General features: G+C 40.5%; 1 protein-coding gene across 1 annotated transcript in view; it reads right to left on the bottom strand.

The window, feature by feature from the left end:
• syndig1l (synapse differentiation inducing 1-like) overlaps window positions 1–16,418 on the bottom strand; it is a 39,273-nt gene extending 22,855 nt beyond the window's left edge. Inside the window, exons 1-2 of the mRNA XM_072362751.1 lie at window positions 16,031–16,418; window positions 8,335–8,984 (exon numbers count right to left, since the gene is read on the bottom strand). Coding sequence (XP_072218852.1) covers window positions 8,335–8,847 — 513 coding nt within the window. The 5' untranslated portion in view covers window positions 8,848–8,984; window positions 16,031–16,418. The remainder of the gene's footprint in view (window positions 1–8,334; window positions 8,985–16,030) is intronic.
• Between the last annotated feature and the right edge of the window lie 4,745 nt (window positions 16,419–21,163).

Here is a 21,163-nt window from a genome sequence, read left to right as displayed (position 1 = left end):
AAGGGAACTAATAAAGGTCATTTGTTCTGTGGAGCTGCGAGACGTGAAAAGACTTTCGAAGAAATGTTCTGAAGAGATCATGTGACTGAAGCTCAAAAAGAGCTGATTGCTGAAAAAAGGTTTGCTCCCTCAAGTTTCAAAAGCATTTAAAAAAACAAAAACAAATGAATGCAACATTAAATCACAATGATTTCCACTTTTAAAACAGTAAACGGATGCCTCTCATCAGGCATTTCTTCTCTCCTTGAAGAAATTTCCTTTATGGTTTGCCGATTGTCCTCGGAGGCTGAAAGTAATTTACATATGCACTTTGATAATTGGCGAATTTGAGCTTTATTTCATGGCCTAACATCTTTTAAACTCTTCCTTTTGAAAATAAATTGCAGACCACTTCATTCCACTGCAGCATTTCCTCTCTTTGTCTCTGTTTGACGAGTGGCAGAAACAACAGCAATATCAGCGAGTTAAAGAAAAGGCAAAGCAAGAACACTGCACTGCCTGAAGTTAATCTCTTATTATATTATATATATATATATATATATATTATATTAGTCTTAATATGAAGTGGAGGCGCTGTAATCTTGTTTTACACCATTTCTCGCAGCATATACAATACCAAGTGTATATGTGTATCAAGAAAAAACAGTCACAAAAGGATACGCAATAACAAAGATAACTTTTTAACTTTTAAAATGATCATATTATTATTAGTAGTACTATTGTTATTATTACCACTTTCTAGCATTTTTTATTCTTAACTATTAAACTACATAGTCTGTTTCCAATGAGTCAGTCACGGATCAACTTAATGCTTAACAGTGATGACTGAGGTACGGCTGCGATGATGGATCATATGTGGGGAATTAGTGCTATAAATAGCCACAGCAGCATGTTAGCTGTTGTGCATGAAAACAGCTGCTCTGGTGATGGAGAACCTCGCCAACGTGACACAAGTGGATAAAGCACAGCGCCTCTCGCTGGCAGGTTTAATGAGAGGTGAAGTGGGTGCAAGACTTGACTGAATGTCTAAACTGGTCTGTGAATGGCTAACTTTTGTGGCAGGAATGATGCCTGCCTTTGTGCACATGGTTCAAGAGTCTGTGAGATTCATAAAATATAACCACAATTAAAAATTAAAAAAAAAAAGTTTGGATGCTCAAAATAGAAAAAAAAAACAGAAGGCAAGATTTGGAAATCAAATGAACTAATACTATATCAACATTAGAGCAAAGAAGGCATATCAAAATGCTGAAAGTGCGATATTTAGCTATTTCGAGAAAAACGTTAGCTCATCTTGACTATGACAGCAGCAACACGTTTTAAAAAGATGGGTCACTAATGGGGGTACTAAAGAGAAACTGCTGGAGATACATAGTAACATGATTGGGTATAAAAAACGAGCACCTTATGGCTCTTTTCTATAAGAACCTACACAGATCTACTCGAATCGACTCGATTTAGATGTTTTGATTTGGCGCATTATTATCAACACAAAACTACAGTCCCAGGACTGTAGAGCAGCTAAAATCCTATATCAGAAAGAGAATCATACAATATTTAGCTACTAATTAATTTCTTTGTTACAAAAGGGTACTACCTATTCCTCGCTCTCGTGTTTGGGTGAACAGAACTGTGTCTCAGCCCTCGACTGTTGGTGCTGTTCTCTTCTATACGAATTAATGCACCAACCTGATAATGCTGCCATTCTTGGGCTTATGCTGTCAACACTGGCATATGTCGTCTGCCATCGAGAATACAATTTTATTCTCAAAACAAAACAGAAACACATGAGATGGTGACTGCTCCTCAGCGAGTACAGAATCTTTGTTGCGAGCCATCATGCTGTTATAAAAACCCTCCTACAATACCATATCTTTCCATGGTTTGGCAACCTGCCAGATGAGTCACAGACTCAGATCACCAGGCGTAAAGAGACAGCCCTGAAAATCAAAAGAAGACAGTTATTATCCCAATGCTTTTTTTCCAACAAAATGTGATTAGAGAGGCTCAAAAATCATGTTTCATTTTGTGTATCAGCTCTTCGTTTAAAGCAGGCAGAATGGGGTCCCTACGAAGCAGACATAAGCCTTTTCCCCACCCCTCCATTAAAGCCCTCAACAGCACCTATTCTGAATAGGAGCATGTACTCCTCGCACTTCTTTTGTCGTTGTTGATTAAGGATCACAGCTTGGGTTAAACCGTTGGGTTGTGCAACTGATGGACAAATTAACATTTATGTGTGGTCATGATATCTATTGCAAATTTATAAAAAATCTGATCTTACAGCAGATGTACCGCTCATACTGTTGAACAATTTTGAAAAAAAAGAATAGTCGCAGGGCCAACACAGAGAAACACAACAACGCATGCTCACACTTACTCCCACCATCAATTTAGAGTCACCAATTACCCGAACATGCACGTTTTTGAGCTGCGGGAAGAAGCTGAAGCGATTAAAGAGAACCTTCCCATGCACAGGAAGAACATGCAAACTCCACACAGAGTGGGCCCAGTATTTTTTGGTCCTCCATAAAAGAACCTGAAAACACGTAATCAGTACAATTGTCCACATCTCCAGAACAAAGCAGTGTAAAAATCCATGGTTGTAAGGTGTGAGATGTTAATGCATCCCCAGGCTGTTTTATACGTGTAAAACGTATAAAAACAGAACATAACAAAACATAACTGTTTTTGTAACATCTGTACCTGATCGTGTTCATTGCTTGTAACCCAAACCATGTATTTTCAGCCCGGTGGAAGAGTAATGCAGGAGTAATACCTCCTTAAGAGCATTTATGGTCAAATTATCTGCAGTGAGATGTGGAAAGTGGACGTCGTTATGTCAAAAACATGAGATCTGTTTAGCCACAGATCCCGCAACATCATCTGAGCTGACTTTTTGAAGTATCCTGACTGTATTTTTATCAGATGGATAAAAATAGTTTCAGAAAATTTCAAAAAAATTTTATAGTGTTATTCCTTGTCAACATAAAAATAATTGGTAGATATTACATTAATCTTTCATCGTTTAGTGATATTTTTAAGTTAATTTAAAACGTATGACATACTTTGTAATATTATATTCAGTGTTTTTTTATCCTCTTAGGACTCAAGCATTCATTTTGTAGGAATGTTTAAATTCTTCTGGCTATTTTGGATGAGTAGAACTTGATGAGCATAAAAGCATTGATGTTTAACAAGAAGTAGGTTTAGGGCACCAGGGTTTATTTAGGACTTGGTCTTAATAAGTTAAGAGTGGATATGTGAGTTTTGGTACAATACCGATCTTGAAGGTTGAAGTGCCCACTGAAGATGTAACTGATGCACTTTTCGGTTTTCTTGCAAGTTACAGAGGCATGTGGTAGAGGCAGCCACAGTGAGAACTTGGCATGTTTGTGTTAGGGTGAGTCTTCACAGTGTAACACGTCACCGTACTAAGACACGGTTTGATTTGCAAACTGAAAGCGCTCCTAACAGAGCCATGCCAACTCTATTTGTAAGATAGTCCAGACTTTTCAAAACTTGATCAAAAATGACCTCATGTCCAACTTGACATAACACATGGTCCACTTAAGAGCGAAGCTTTCTGAGAGGACATCACAAGCAATCAGACTGCAATCCACACACCCCACAGGATACTGCAGCTGTCAATGAACTGCTTATAAACTACCCGACTCGGCTAAGCTGCCTGCGCAAACCAACTTGAAAGCTCCGCTTGACAGAATATTGAAAGGCCTACTGAATAGGTGGTGTCTTGTTTGGGTAAGCTTATGAATTGTATACCCTACCTTACAGTTTATTTGCTCAGTATTAACAAGTAAAGGCCAGCAACTGCCGTATTGCAGTTGTGTCCCTTTTTCCACAGATACAGCACAATATCTCTGTGAAAACACTCAGTTTAAAAAGAACTCCTGTGAAGTCTGGTGTAATCCAATCCAACACTTACATCTTCACCTTTAATTGATGTCAAAATGTGATAATTTGTCTTTATGACTGAGGTCATAATGTGTGTTGGTGTTTGATTATGTTTACATCTTAAATTGTAAGTCATTAATGAACTTATTGCAGACTCATCACCTTTCTGGCATCAATTTCAAGCAGACACATGATTTTTTTTTTTTTTTTTACAGACAATTACATGAGCTGGAAGTATTAGGGGAAATGGGATGAAATGATGAATATTTGATACTGTATGAGCCTGAGTAGATTAAAACCTCTCAGAAATATTTCATATATATATATATATATATATATATATAATGTTTCCTGAGTCATTCCTCATCCCTGGATCATGATGATCACGGACAAGAAGCCCATTCAGCAACGCAGTACGCTGGTTGAAAGCAAACATATTTGGAGACAAACTTTCTTCTTGTTGCATACTTTTGAGCTGAATCAGCCAGAAGCCATTACACCTTGCTGATTCCTTTATCAAATCAATGCAGCTCACTGAGGAGGAGCTGCATACAAATAGAAAGAGACGAGATAGATTAATTCAACACTTCAAAAAAATCATTTGAGATGCAGAGTCAGACATTCGTTTTTGTTAATGTCCTTATTGATTTGGAAATGCCGAATGGTGCTGTCAGTAAGCAAACTAATTAGCTCATTTATCATCCATCCATCCATCCATCCATCTCTATTTCTGAATGGGGTCTCATGAATCCCCACAAGCTCTTACGGTGTTTCAGGTTATGCTTCAGTGGAGTAGTGTGGCCACTAATTAGCTATAATAGCTTCTTTCATTTAGACCCTTGAGGACTCTGTTCCAGGCACTGTCAACCCAGCTTGAAACCGGTCAGCGGTGCAAAGCCGTAGGTCAAGAAATTCAGCAAAGTCAAACACAACTTTGAGCTGACTTTGTGGCTGTGTTACTTTTTAATGCTCATGCAAACAAAGTTTTTTTTTTTTTAAATAACTCACTTTGGGTGATAAAGTTTGCATGACTGCAGGGTTAATATACAAAAAAAAATATGTTCTTCCACAGTTTATTTTGTGACATATCACCATCATACACACTCATCTTAGGTATCACTGCTCACAAGCTGACAGTTCCTTGAAACCCACCAACTCACAACACTGTTGTGAGTTTTTACTCACAATTTGAGTAAAAACATGAGGCATCACTGCGCCGCAGCTGTCATCCTCTCCTCAAACGTTCTTCCACCAAGCAGACAATTACACGTCACCACCGAGTAACTACGAAGAACTGGACTTATTTATCATTTCATCTCTATTGTGCGCCAGCATTTTCAACTGAAGGCTTTAAGGGAGAGATACAGTATTTTGCACTCACTGAAACAAAGCAAATTCTTAGCTTATCCTTCCAAAAATAAGAGAGGCCATCTGAACTTTGACACAGAAAAAGAATAAACTGTTACGTCTTAATCAACTTTTTACATTTGGTTTGACTAAAACGTTTCCTAAACACAGCCAACCTCTTGTATAGCTCCATACAGTGCCAGAATACATCCTAGAGTTGCACAACACTGAAAAAATGAAAAGATTCTTACATTGAAACATAAAAGGAGATACAGGAAGGCAGCTTTAAGTGTTACGATTTGGTGGTGGCGGAAAGAAGAGGACCCGAATGCAGACAGCAAATCAGAGGCTACTACAGAAACTGAAGATGCGGCAGAGCTGCAGAACCCCAAACTAAACTGTGAAAACAAAAAATTAATTACAGACAAACCTGATGGTGAAAACAGACAAGCGATGAAACAAACAACAGCGACTAACCAAGCGAAGACAGCAACAGCAAGGATCTGACAACAAAGCAAAGAGCAGAAATACTGTGGGGAACTGGTGAGTGAGTGAATTATCTCCTTTCTTTCAAAAAGGGATGGTCAAAGGTATCTTATGCTAAATGAGATTTAAAGGAAGCACCATGGAGCTCCTGTCCTTCATTCAAAGAGCTCTTATTTTGGCTGCAAATCAGATACTTCCGGGTCATTTCACTCTGTGAAGTAGGTTACTAAGCAAAATAGACTATTTGTCCAAACTTTAGATATCATGCAGCCCTAATAGATATATATACGGCACACTGGAGCTGATGCTGTTTTGTAAACACACTGCTCATGCTAAGCCTTCTGGACACTGTTTTACACATAAGGCTACACATTGTCTGTTTTAATCAGAACTGGGTACTTTCAAACCTGGAGTGTTGGACTTACAATGTCCCAGATGTACAAATAAACCTCCATCACATTCACACCCTTGCCAAACAAAATCACACAGCACTGATGTAGCCTGTCAGCAAAATAAATCTCTGGCTGCAGCCACAATCTAACGCTGGTGAGCCGGGAGTGACAACTTTAATGTCATCACCCATGATGGGTTTGCCAGAGCTGAGGAGAGAAGCGAGGGAGGCAAAGTAAACTATGTAAAAACTGTAGAGTTTTGCAAAGTCTCTGACAGAAAGACCTAAGAGGCGTCCAAGAAAAGTTGCTGATATTCAGGGTGAAAACAAAACTTGGCATTGAGAAGATGGACTTCATAAGAAGGCAATTGATTGCAAGGACAGACATTATATTTACTCTCGCTGCCAGAAGGGGAAGAGAAAATATTAACGCTGCAGATTTAATCTAATTCATTTTATGGCCTTTAAAATTGACAAAACTATATTCTTTAGGTGCACTGACTTTCATAAAACTCATGAATACGTCTTGTACGGCATTGTTTCCAAGACTGAACGTCAACCAGTCGGTGCATGGCAACAGAAAGACTTTCTAGTCTAAAGCCTTTCACTGTGTCAGACTGTGGGCAGGAAAGTTAAGAGACACCACGCATTTTGTGGTCTCAATTGTCTTGTTGGGAGACTACATAATGAGTCCCACTGTGTATTCTCCTCTTTACATCTCGAAACTAGCTTTGCGGCCCGATGAGACTATTTTTATGCACTTGTTCATTTCTGAACGGAAAATGTGTGAAAAAACACAAGCATTATGGTAATGTGGTAACTTAACCTTTGAACGGGTAAAAGGATCCGGCAGTAGTCTGTGCAGAAATTGTGCATGCCTCAACTGTTCTCTTTGGGTGTGCACACTCACAACTGAGCGATTAGAATGGGAGGAAATTCTCCCATCAGAAAAATGTGCAGGTTATTTGCTCTTTGGCATCTACACATCAAAGCTTTTCTGATCTAATTCTCCATGGATGAGCACAGCCAAGGGAGTTAAAGTTAGTAAAGAACCGTGGATGTGAATTTTTCTTTGGTCATAACGTGGAATGTAATGAGTGAGCCTCGAACCTGAATGCACACGTCACATTGCATTTCTGCAGCTACATATCTATCACAGTTATCCAGGCTAATTCTAGCCGACTTTGGTGTGTGGCAGCCAGTCCGTTAGGTGTTACAGGACACTGATCGGCTCTTAGCTCCCAATTCTGCCGGTCCAATCCTCTAAATCCTTTGGAGTGCTTTGTGCTATTGGCTGTGCGTGTTGAGAGTGAAAATACTGTAGCTTATGCAGTGGTACTGTAGCACTTCACATCATTGTGTGAGGCAGGGACGGGTGATTTATTATGATCTAAAAATGAATTTTAGCAGAGTTGGGAATTGAGGGCAGGGTCAGTGGATCAAATGGGATTTGCGCCTAATAAAATGTCACTCAGACAAAGGAGTTGAGCCTGATCCTTTAATGTGATGATATAAGTGTACACACACCACAGGAATGCAAGCAAGCTTGCCTTCATTTAATATAAATACATGACAAGTACGCAAAATTGTATTTGCTGGATTATCCGCCTGATAATGGACCTGATGGTGGGTTCAATTTGAACACGGAAATTGGAATTTTCAAGTTCCCGAAAGGAGAAATCAACTGTAATGCTCCCCTCATAGTTGAAATTCCAACTCGAAAAGTTGGAGGAACCCCAGCATCAAAATCCAAAATGGCCACCACTCATATAAAAAGTGTTGATAGCTGTAGTAATAAACTGTTTCTTTCTCCCATGAAATCAGTCACATACAAAGCATTTTTCAATCCCTATCAGTTAACACATCGACATGGTGCAAAAATGCATTATCAGCTTGTGTTGTTAATGTTAGCTTGGTCAACTGAGGAGTGATGTCATTTCCAGTTCCAAGTTTTGACTTCAGAGGCAAATGGAACGCAGCATGACTGTTACTACACTAAACCCAATTAATCTGCAAATACTTATATCTGTATAAGTATTAGTGCCTAAAGTCTGATTAGGATGATGGCAATTGGATAAAAACTCAAGATTAAGTACTAAAAAAATCCAGTTTGACACTGAATATTAAAGTACCTTTATGCAACTGATCTCACCTACTTTCCAAAGTCTAATTAGCACAAATTCTTGCTTTCTTACCTCATACTCCACATACTCCTCCTCCTCCACCTCATAGGAAACTGTTTGGATCTTCACGTGCTCGGCGTCCTCCAGCAGCTTGGTATGAGGATCCTCCGTGCCAGATGTGTCTGCTCCTGCAGTGCCGGATACCTCCTTTTCCTTCTTTTCTGTGAAGGTGGTCTCACAGCATTCGCTTTTGTATTCCTTGGCCTTGATGCTGCCACTGTCCTCCTTGTACAGGATGAAGTTGGGCCTGTAGAAGGCCTCCACTGCCAGATGCAGCGAAGTGGCATCAAGAAACTGCTGCGATTTCATCTTCCCATTGGTATTGTAACCGCCTCCGCTCACCACACTGCTGTTATTCACTTTTCCTCCTCCTCCACCCTCACCTCCTCCGCCTCCTCCTCCAGCAAAGTAATTAATAATGTTTTCCTGATACTTGTTATTAGGGAAATCTCCCCCATAACCGTTGACCATGTGCTTGCTGTTTTTGTCCAAGAGTGGGTTCTGGAGTTCACTCAGGTTCTCCATTGCAAAAGGAATCAAAAGGTGGGAGGAAAGAGCTTCTAAGTGGCAGCAAAGAGATGGAAGAGTGGCGGGCGAAAAGGCTCCTCAGTGGCCGGTGTTTATTTCAACAAAGGAGTAGATGGCATTAAGCACTTGGAGATCTACAGAGGAAACAGACAGCAACACAGACAGTAAGAGTTTTTCGCTTCAACAGAAAACTTGGAGGATTTCTATTCGACATCTACCAGCAGGTAACGGTTTACCCAGCACTTGCTCACGTCAGATCAAAGTTAAGGTGTCGCTCCCTCAGCAGCAACAACTTTTCCAGCTTTCTTTTTGTCAAGAACAGATGAATTCATTAAATATCATTTCCTTCCTCGCTCTAGAATCATACTTCCCAAGTAGCAACAATAATAAATTGTAGCATTTCTGTCTACTTGAAATGTCTTGTCTCAATATCCTTCTGTATGTCTGGTTTTCTGTGCAACTAATTACATTGTTATCGTCTTATTAGGTGTCATCAGCATCTGATATGGATTAATTGAGGCGTACTTCACCTATAAAGCTGAACGGGGTGTAATCTTCCACAGCGAGTTATGCTGAAAAAAGGATGAGACTCAATTTTCTTCACAGTGCCAGTTTAGTATAGAAGCTACAATAGGTTGCAGATAGGTACAGGAATAACTGTCAGTGCTTAACCCACCCAACCATTCATGCATCCATTTCATGCCACGTATCCAGGAATGGGCCTAGAAGGCAGCATTTGGAGCAGAGATCCCCAGACCTCCCTCTCCTCAGCCTCCAGCATTTTCAGAGGGACCCTGGAGCATTCCTAAGGCTGCTGAGAGATATAATCTCTCCAGCAGGTACTTGGTCTGCAAGACACCTCCCTGTGGAGATGTCTGGAAGGCATCCTGGCCTGATGCCTGATGCACCTCACCTGGCTCCTTACTATGCAAAGGAGCAGTAACTCTACTCTTAGCCCTTCCCGAATGACTCAGCTCTTCACACTGTCATTAACACTGAGTCCAGCTACCCTTTTAAGGGAGCTCATTTTGGCCATTTATATTCACAACCTCATCTCTGCAGTCACTACTCAAGACCATAGGTGAAGGGTTGGAACGTAGATCGACCGGTAAATTGAAAGTTTTGACTCGGATCAGTTCTCTCTTCACCATGAGAGACGGGTTCAGCGTCTGCATCACTGCGGATTCTGTAAAAGAGTTATTCTTTGACAACCAAGGCAGCTTTCTGACTTGACTTTGAATTGAAATAGGTTTTAAATTCAACATGGACTAAAATTCTTAATTAAATCAAATGTGTCATCATAAATGTAAATTATAATCATTAATTAAATGTGTATCGCAGGGCCACAACCTCTGACAGATTGTTACAAGCTTACGTGAGTATTAGCTCTATAAATACCTGTATTACTGTTGCTATTTACACAGCTAGTGGTTCAGAAGATCAACACAAAATTTTCTACCTGATCCAAGGATCTTTGTTGCTCTGTGATTCATACTGTGTATAATAAGCATCCAAAACCAAATCATACATTTCTTTTCTCCTATTTCCACATGGCAAAAGTAACCCCAAATTTTCTGCTTCTCAGCAGCCCCCCCGTAACCTTTCTCTGATTAATCTGTGGTTTACATAGAAATGCCAAAAGCAGATTGTTTCTCTTGGTCCTGACCCCAATCGTGTATGGCTGGCTCAACGCAGCATTTTCAAATGCTTGAAGGTAATGTACTTCCAGTTGAAGACAACAAGATTAGACGTAATGCAAAATGGCGTTGTGATGATGGGGAAAGGATAATAGATTGTTGGCTCAGAGGTTAATAACTTGCACACCAATCATCTCATTCAAGATCCACGTGTTCCTTTTCCCCTTGATTACTTCATGTCCAATACCTTGATGATTCATAAAGAATAAGCTCATTGAATTGAGTCATTTTACAAGGGAAATGTTCTCCTTACTGCTGTATGTTTACCATACAAAGATCGAGCTGTGTTATATTTTTACCAGAGTAGAAGGTTGCATTCTTTCGTCGTGGAAAGTAATACAAGATGCTCTGTTCTGTGTTGTGGAAGTCAGTGCAGCCACAGATGCATATTACTGAGTGTGAGTATTTCACATGCAGTCCAGAGGGGATGAACTTCCAGATTTTTCCCCTTTGAATACACCCCATTTTGGGGTAAAAATCCTTGCTCTGGTTTACCCAAGACAGAGAAACCTACAAGCTACTCAAAGGGCTCCAAGTTAGATTTCACTGTAAGCTTTGACTCTCATTGTTTTAGATTTTGATTCGTCTGCTGTTCTATGACACTGAGAGGTTTTTCTAAAGTTTTACGTGGCAACTTTTACATCTGACACCGTGGTAAAAGTCACGGACGGGTTATATCTCTTGGGTTTGCATGCCACTTCTTTTCTACCATTCGAATTAAAATTGCACAAAAAATGTCACCCTAATCCTAATTGAAATGTCAAAAACAAGGTTTCAGCTTCAACCTCGTGCCATTTGGGAAAGAGCTAATCTTCTACTCGTTTAACAATTTGCAGAAACGGAAATTTTGACCAGGGGTGCTCAAACTTTCACTTAAGCAGTGTTCCAAGGGGAAAGTTGATTGACAGATTACTGATGGTTTGTGTTGCCATTGCTTACTCACTCATCCTCTTTCTATTCCCGTTTTTAAAATGCAATCACCTCTTCCTTTCTAGATACTCTGTGTCTCCTCCTTTACTGAATCCTTATGCTGCTGTTTTCTTTTCTTTCTTCTCATTTTCTTTTGTTTTTTATCCCATGAAGAAAATGCAAGTCTCACATTCCCAGATTTCCTAAAGCTTTGTAAGCACTGGACAAACCAACAATGTTTTCAAGGTTCTTCCCTGCTGGGCCTCCTGCGTCTGAATGTGCTGACAATGTTGTTCCACATCAGTGCTCCTTCTAGTCCATGTATAGCTTCGGGGGTCACACTCGTGCAGTTCTTGGCTTTGTTGAATAAAAGTACCATATGCTAAAGGATGAGCAGGTGCTGAGGTTGCTATCTGCTTTTGATCCTGCTGCTGTTCTTGAGGGGCAGGATGTTCTCCGACCCTTTAAGGTTTAAGCCCTTAGGTGGCATCCACCTCACTAAAAAATAAAAGAAATATTGCACCCCTGCCAGCTGCAAAGTGGATAGTTTGTTACTGATAATAAGCTGCTACTTCCCTCATGCGGATGATTTATTTTTTAGTATTTGTACAGTTTTCTAATAACTGGTTCCTGAGGTGTGAAGGACAAATGTTACATGACACACATGCAACATTTGTCTCCTGTTTTGTTTTTTCTTCTTCTCTTTTTTCCAAATGTCAAAGGATAGTTACTTAAATTAAAAAGATCACAGGATGGCATTTTAGCATCAATAAATCCACACTGCATTAGGTGAAACTGTAATTACCATAATCACAGGCCTGTAACTCTGCAAGGACAAATAACAACTGCTGGCTTCACTGTTTAGAACTGATAGAAGGTAATGGTAGCTCACACTGCCTCAAGGACGCACAATGGGTTGTTGGTCTTCCAGAAACGACCAAAAGATTTAAAAAAAACGCAGAGTGGATCTATAAATTTAAATTCTGTTTTGGGAATACAAGCTTGGCAAATGTTTTCCTTGGTTCATTTTTTTTGGTCCGAGTCATTCTGGTGTCATTAGGCTTGTCATGCGCCCATTAATGAGATATGGCCTCTGTCTGGCCCCTCTACCACAAAGGCTTGTAGTACTTCTGTATGGTCTCTCCACCTCCACATAGGAGCCTTATACTCACTTTTGCTTTGTTGGTCTGCTGGTGGTTCATCCATTTTAGAACAGAATTCTGTCTTGCAAGTCTGCAGGCAATGCCCTTCACCTCATGAATTAGTTTTCGCTACGACAGACCTTAGATATGTAAGTGTTTGCATTCTTAATTATAGCCAGTGAATTCCGTTAGGCATAGAAAAGACGTCAGCCTTTCACAAAAGGCTTTATGCCTTACAGTGAAAAATTTGTCCTTGTTAACAAGGTGCTGTCCTTCTACAAAATTCACACATGCCAAACATGGGCAGATCAGCCTCCAATCGCTGTGTCCTTACACAAATCAAGTCAGCACTGCGGAATCTGTTGTGACAACAGCGTTGTTGGTTAGAGTGGCAAGTTACGTGATGCCGGCTTGGTGTGTGTAAGCACACACAAGGCAGGCCTGTTTCGCCTTCATGTCTACCTCCCTTACCAGCTCAGATGCCTATCAGCGGCGCATCAACTTCGACCCGTTTGTTCCGTCTGTTGACTTTCACACATAACATGATGCCCAATGTAGGCACATCAGGGCCAGCTTTGAAAGGCATATGTGAAAGAGGATTTAAAAATATGTTGTAAGAGCATCTCTCGGACAACTGATGGCCTCACTTGAGCTCATAGGTGTATAGATTGGATATTTCAGTCTTGTTTTGTAAATCTAAATATATTTGATACATTTACATGAAACTTTACGACCTATTTTTGCTTCGTCATTCTTGACGATTGTGTGCAGACAGAAGGGAAAAAAATGTCAGGAGTTTATTTCATGGTCTTTACTTTCCTGCTTTTGCCACTGTAACGCTCCTGCATGCACAAAAGCTACAAGCCGACAGCAAATTATCTGTGATGCCATTTCTTAGAGACACACTGAGAAATCTTTATGGTGTTGTCATGCTTCCAAATTTGACGCTGCTTTGTTGTTGGTGCAGAGGGCCACCTTTATTAGCAAATGGTAACTGAAGTGTGAATAAGCTATTTCAGTGCTGAGCAATGCAGGACGCCTCGGAATCGGCGGGGATGAATATCACTGAAATAAACTGTCGTAGTTTTGCATGCTTGTGCGAGTGTGCACGTTTATTTGGAGGCGTTTGCATGTTGTGCATGTGTGGCTGTGAGTAAACATATGTGTGTAAAGAGTAGGTGGATGTGTTTAGGAAAGAAAGAGAGCAGCAAAGAGATAAGGAGAGAGGTTGAGAGAGAGATCACACTTATATGTGATTCTCTGGCTGACTGCATTTGGGCAAGTTGGCAGACAGCAGCGGATGGGAGGTATAAAGAGCTGGGAGGTATGGCTGAAAGCGAATGAGGCAGAGCAATCATTGCTGCAAGGAAAACAATTCGGCACGACAGAGATGGCTTGAGCAGAGGCCTGTGTGCTGCAGTGCTGCTGTTTAAGAGCTGTCTAGAGGTGTCTGAGAAGGGGTTCAAAGATTAGAGAACAACCTGTAAGCGTCTGGGTGTGAAAGGGTAACACTGAGACTGTGGCACTGCTAACATGCCAGCCACACAGATACATCTGTGTGTTTCAACCCCATTAGACTCAAGTCAGCATAGTTTTTTTTTTCCCTGTGTCAGCTTGTTGCCAATCAACTTCGGAACCTCTGACCCTAAAGCAGAAAGCGGGTATTATCAACAAGGCCTTGGGGCCAGCGTAGCGAGATGCAGCAGAATACCAATGTGTCTTATCTGTCTGACATGTTTACCAGCGTATTTCATCCATGGCTTCTCACAGCGTTTCCTGGATGCCGCATGTGGAGAACTGCTCGCTGCCCTCGACAACAACAACCCCGTCTCTCTGTAATTTAATTTTAGAAAGCAGTCTAATATGCATAATAAGACAACACCAGGTAGTTACTGATGACCATAAATCGGGATAATGCACTCGAGCTCATTATTTAAAATACTAGTACATCACAAACCACATTTGTCAGCGAATACACTCCTGTCCTCGGCACGTGAAAGTCCACGGACAGATTAAGCGTCAGAAAATGATTAAAGGAGTAATGGGCTTAATACCGCGATGACTGATCCTTTTATAAAGTATTATCATCAAAGGACATTCTGTAAAATGTCATAATCCACTTGAATTTAATCTGAAGCCTATTCCTGTGTCAGCAGCCACTCCTGATAGTCTGTTCCCTCTGTCTGCATGACTATCTGCAGAGCTGATAAAACACTAAACCCTGAGTGCCCTTCCACAGAGTAGGCGGGACCCCTGTGGAACTCTGTCTGCTCCTGTGTCCAGCTACCATCTTAACACTTTGCCTACAGTTTTTCCCACCTCTGCGAGCTACTTTAAAGTGCTCCTTGATGTGTAAATCCACCATCTCTGTCACTCTTGTTTGAATAATGCAATGGGAGGGTGCTGTCAATAGCAGCCACGTACACTTCTTTATTTTGTCTGTGAAAGGCAGGCAAGTTCTCTTCATTGTGTATTGATCACAGAGTTTAGAAGCAGGTGGCAAGACACCAGAATTTAGATTGTGTTCAGATAGATAGATAGATAGATAGACAGGTAGATAGATAGATCAGTTTAGAGAGTGATCAGACTAAACAAATTGTTGCAGGCTCTTAGGGAGAATTGAAGGCAGAAGGTGGGGATCGATGGCTTTCTGTGTGGCTACTTCTATTACTGATAATATGGGGACAGGGGTGTTGCGGCAATCTGAGGACCTGTTTCCCATTTGGGGACAAAAAAACAGTCCTCATCATGTATCATCAGTACATTTTACTGTTAAGCGGTTTAAGGTTAGAGTAGATATAGTAGTTAGAGTTAACTGCTGCATGCCTTCTCTTTTCTTTTTTTTTTGTCCAAGCTTTTAAACCTTTTAAGAAACAACTAACACCCCACCTTCAAGAAAGACTTCCTGTGTGCAAAGAAAAGATAAATGTACCTTACATGCAAACAGAAGCAACCTTTCACATTTAGCTGTTCTCCGTTTTAAGGATTTTCTTTGATGCAGAAAAAAAACAAAACACTCTTTGTCCAAGCAAATGCGGTGGACTAAACAACACCATTACAGTGCAGAGCTCTCAGAAAGAGTTAATTACTGTGCCCTACGGATTTTCCAGACATAATAGAAGACAAGGAAATGGGCTTTCTCGCTCCAGCAGTCGCAGGTGAAAACTGTGTGCAGACTTCTTTATCAACAGCATCCTCCACCTCCTCCATCACATAAGACACAATGCAATGCGACACACATGCCACTTAATTCTAATGACTTACTGGCGAACACGCAAAGACACTGTACGATGTGCGTAAAGGCACTTTACTTTCTAGTAATTAGACAAGTATAATGTTTTCCTGCTCTCAAAGAAGGGGAAAATGCGCGCTGTTATAGGCGAACTGTGAAGGAAAGAAGAAAAAGGCATAATGGATGAAATACTCCCCTACCTTTGAGTTCTTGTCAGTCCAGATATTGTCGCGAGGATGCAAAGACTCGTTTGTTTTTGCCTGTGCATTATGGCAGCGATACTGACGGTGTCGTCCACGGGAAAAGACATCTCTCAGACTTTCTCATTTGTGGAAAAAGCCAATCAATCCGGGCAAACAAGTCCCTTTTCTGCCTGGTAATCTCTCTCTTCTACAAATAGGAAGGACTCTCATCCCTATAAACCACTGAGTAACTGAATTTCTGTCGCCTTCGCAAACTTATAACACCCTCTGAAAGGGAGAGACTGGGAGATGAGTGGCGCTGCGTGGAGATTCAGAGACGCGAATGGAGAGACGAGGAGTCCAAGTGCGCGTAAGGCGGGAGAACAGAGAACAGGCAGCGTTCACCCTGCCGACTGCATTACTTTCAGCGAGTGTTTTCATTTCCCTGCTGTTTATCAGCAGCTTACGGAAAGCCATACAGACAGAGCTGTAGACACTCCCTGATTTAAATCAATTACCAACCCGTTGGTGCGCCTTCTGCCTTATTGCGAGTGTGAAAAACTGCAGGGATGAGATAAGACGTTGAGGTCCAAACAAATCTGAGTTCATTAAAGTGATAAGTGAATACACGCGTGATTGAGTTTGACTCTCAGTCATCTCTCAGTGAAAGCGTTTTAGGGCACATTTCAAAGGCAGCCACTGCAATTATAGAGACAGGGTAGTTAGTATGTCGACAGTGATGTCTTTTGTGAGCCTACTGATTTGATTACTTTAAATGGACACGCTGACCTCAGTGAAAGCACTCAGTGGCGCTTTGGTTACTTTATAACAAATACAATTATAGAATCAAAACTACTGCAGGGTAGACTGAACATCACAACACGATCTATCATAGATTTCATCAGTGGTTTAAAAGGATTTCAAGGTCAGAGAAGAAGGATCCAGCCTTTTTTTCTTTTTAAATCTCCTACTCGTCATTCTCTACCTGCAACTTCACATCATGCTGCATTCGTCTCATCTCGGGAAATTTTAACTCTTTTTTTCTTCTTTGCTATGAACAGGGAATTCTCATCAGGAGCCTAATAATGGTTAAGATGCTCTCCCAGTATGTTGTCAAATGTTTAATATCCCATCTAGAGACCGTGTATACTTGATGTGCATCAATCTCAAATAAGGCTAAAGAGTGACACCCTTGAGTGAGTCCACCATCTTAAACCTGCTTTTATGAACAGAGTTGTAAAGAACTGGCTGAACTATTGCATTTTCACTGTACCTCTGGGAAATTTTGACCCTAAGAATTCACAGACATCTCATTACCACGTCAGGATATTGTGTCAACTTGGGGGGATGGCATGTCTTCTTTACCCACAGAGAATTAGATACTATCAGAGCTGATGGATTTCTTATTTTCCGAAGAGAGGTTATTGATAGGGTCATGTTGAATAGGAGAGGAGAAGGCATGAGTGATAAAACACATTCACATACAGAACCTAGGGTTACATGTCTGTGTAAACCTTTCCAAAGGTCTTTGTGTGGATCATTAAAAGCTAAAACTGTGCATTTCAAAAATAAAATGTTTTGTGTGAATGTCCACCATTCTGATATTTAGATACATTTTTACTCAGATTTCGATGACTTTTTGTGTTTTCGGTCACTGAGAATCAACCCAGATGATGATGAAACAGATTTTAGAATTTAGCCATAAAGGGTTCACACCAGCAGCGATGCCAGTAAGTTCTCAGACCACACTTAACCAGGTCTTAGTGTGCATACTTGGATATGGATATTTGAATAGTGGAAAGCAATGTAAAGCAAAAGTACAATGCACACTTGCACACTCAGACACTTGAAAAGGATTAGCGGCCATATTCACTCATAATCTCATTTACTATAGTCATTTTGCAAGAATTTATTAATAGGTACATGGCTGGGTAAACTCCCATTGAAAGCCTGGATTGAATGTTGCAGACATGAACGCTCTTACGTTCAGCCTCTCTGGAAAATGTCCAAAAAATTTGAAGGACTCCTGTCCACATGAGGGGGAAAAAAAAGCTAACCTAAAATAATGCAAAATCTTCCCAAAGCACTAAAAACAGATTTGCTGTTCTTCCCAATATAGTTGGTGTCTCCAGGCCATGATGACACACTCAGACACAGACAGACTCACACTCAAAATGGTACCAGGCACTCTGTCCTGCCTAGTTATTGAATTACAAGTTCATATCCTTCTCATGGTGGAGAGCCATGAGAGGATAGTAAAAGCGGGCCACACATGTACATATAGGCTAATGTACAGGAGTAAAAAGTATGCTGCGCATCATAATTTATCCTAAAAACACTATCAATAATTACTGGCCACAGAGGCCACCGTAGGAGAGCTCAACAGCCTACTACTCTCACTAATGACCGAAAAAATTATACAGTTGGTAAGATTGAAAAAAAAAACTATTATCTCTAATTTACATTATATAGAAGGCATCCTTGATATACTCTAAAACTAATTTATTTTCTGTTCTGGACTTCCTGTGAACCCAGGTGATTAAGTACAAATCTTCCACACTCTTCAAATTAGTATCCTTGCAAACAATGCACTCACAAATCAACTGTTTTCTGCATATGAGTTCTCTCTTTGTATGTGGTTTAGGTGTAGTTATTATTGTAAATCTACTTAGAAACATACCAAGCGTCTTCCATAAAAAGGAGCATATACACTTGCACCAGGGTAGCCTACTCTGCATGTGCAACTCACAGTCATATGCACAGACTGTATATACATGCATATATGCGAGGATTGTTTTTTTCCCCATGAACTTAAATCAATAAACTTGCAGCAGAACAAGAACAACAATGCGTCAAAAGAAAAAGACAAATCGGTTTCATTAAGTCATTATTATTATTTATTTATATTCTCTTTATCACAAATCAAACATTTGCCTCAAGGATCTGCACAATCTATACACCAAATGACATCCTCTGTTCTTACAGAATCAGCTTTGATTGATGAGGAAAACCACCTTAAATGGGTCAAAATGGAAAGATGGAGGTGAACTGCAGCTTAATGAGGTTGTAATTGTAGTTACATTCAGAAAGGTGATATGTCATCAAAAGAGGACTCCAATAGCACAGTGACAACTCCATATAACTCTTAATAGGCACAAAACACCCTCTGTTATGCAAAGGTCTTAATTTCACAGTCAAAGTATCGTTCAACAGGTTCATATCAGCGTAACGTAAGTGAATGCACCTTAAAAGAAATCTATAAATCTGTAAATGCACTCCCGACCGTAATCTTGTCATTTCTGCCTTTAGAGTACAAGCTCGAGCGTCTGCAGCAAGAGATTTTCTGTGTTGACATTTCCTTCCTTTCATGTACAGTAGCCTATTTTGTGCATTTGACATTTGGACCTGTTCACTATAGAGCAAGCTGAAAAACAGGTCAAGAAACAGCCAGAGAGTGAGCGGATCAAAAATTGTCCAGTTCCTCTGTGAGGCCCACCAAGGATGGACAACAGGGGTGAAAAAAGAGGGCAAACGCAAAGGGAGGTGGCTCTGACAGGCCGTGTAATAACCTGAGTGTTCTGAAACATTGATCATACTGGGCTTTCCACGAAGATTTCTCTCTTTTATTTGTACTGTCATCCACTATCTTTCTTTCTTTCTTTTTTTTTTATTCCCCAAAGTCAGTATCACTGCAATCATTTCAGACAAACAGATTTAGATCCACTACCCAGTTGCTCTCAGGACCTCATCAGAAGCTTATCAATCATTGATATCATTCACAGCTTTTCTTCCTTCGTTCACTCTTCTAATCCCGAGTCCACTCAAAAGCTGTCATATTGTAAAATTTACAGTGGCATTCTCTGCTTTTCAGGGCGTTTCTACCTGCAGGCATGTCTTGTGATTTGGAGCAGCGATAAGATCTAATTTGTTTGTTTTGAGATGACGGCGTTTTCATTTGCCACAGAACATTAAGGCTGTAAATTAATGTCCCTGCGCTCAGTGGCTCGCAGGTCTGTTCAGAAAGAAACCTGGCATTCTTGGATAACAGCGCCTGCGTGGAGAAAATTCTTTAAGAGCTGAGGTGCATTGTCTTTTTAAACCCTTGTTCTACCCTCCCACCTTTTTCTCGCGTTCCCCTCATGGTGTCACCTTTTACAGACCTTTTCGCAAATGAGTGTAGAAGGCAGAGGGCTCATTGAAAGTGTCGTGCTCAGTTCCAACCTCTGCCTCTCCGTCACTCTCAGCAGACACTCATGGAGAGGAAAAGAAAAGAATACCAATGAGCAGCAGTGTTCTCAGAGACAAAACCTTTTACACAGCAGAGCCTGATGCTGATAGTCACACATTCTGGAGCTCATTGGCGTATTGAATGTTTTCCATGTTTAGTACATATGTACAGCATACTTTATTCTGTTCTGCGTGTCTTCTAATATATTTGAAAAACACATTTTTGTGTTAGCATGCATAGAATATATCGGTGGTCATTTTGTTAGATCTGGAGAGAATTGATGTCGGCAGTATTGTTACAGGTAGCCATTTGTTTTAGATTACTGACAGTGACTTTGCTTCTTGCAGTAAATATTGGGAACTTCATTATGTTTGTAATGTATTTTTCAAAATGAACAAATATTGGATGGCAGTTTTTGTTACTTTTTAATTATAATAGATATTTTGCTTTTTCAGTCAGGTAAAACTGAGAAAGGAAATTCTGCAGCAGAAAACAATAAAACTTTCATCACAAACCCTCCGAATGCTTGTGAGCACTGTGTGGTTGAAGCAGAACAAACTGAAATTTTGCTCACATGTCTGCACAGTGGTATAACCGACCAAACCACGCCTATGATGTAGGTATGATTAACTGCTGGCTCACGCAGAAGAAACAAAGCAAGGTGAATGTCAGTCATTCAGCGACAGTGCATCTGCAACAACGATGCAACCCTGCTGGACCCGTTACAGATCAGTTCCACACAAGCATAAATCAGTTCAGTATGGTGGTTTTTCAGCTGCAAAACAGCTTTGAACCCACATCCCCATCTTACAGTACACTACAGACTGCACAGAAAACATGCACTAGGTAACGTTTGGGCACATCTGCGAAACATAGTCGTGTCACAGTCTGTGCACATAAACTGTAATATGGAAACGTAACCC

This window comes from Leuresthes tenuis, unplaced genomic scaffold (genome assembly GCF_036924035.1).
Source record: "Leuresthes tenuis unplaced genomic scaffold, fLeuTen1.0.hap1 SCAF_13, whole genome shotgun sequence".
Taxonomy (NCBI): domain Eukaryota; kingdom Metazoa; phylum Chordata; class Actinopteri; order Atheriniformes; family Atherinopsidae; genus Leuresthes; species Leuresthes tenuis.
The sequence above is the reverse complement of the archived record's forward strand: the minus strand, read 5'-3'. Positions and strand labels throughout refer to the sequence as shown.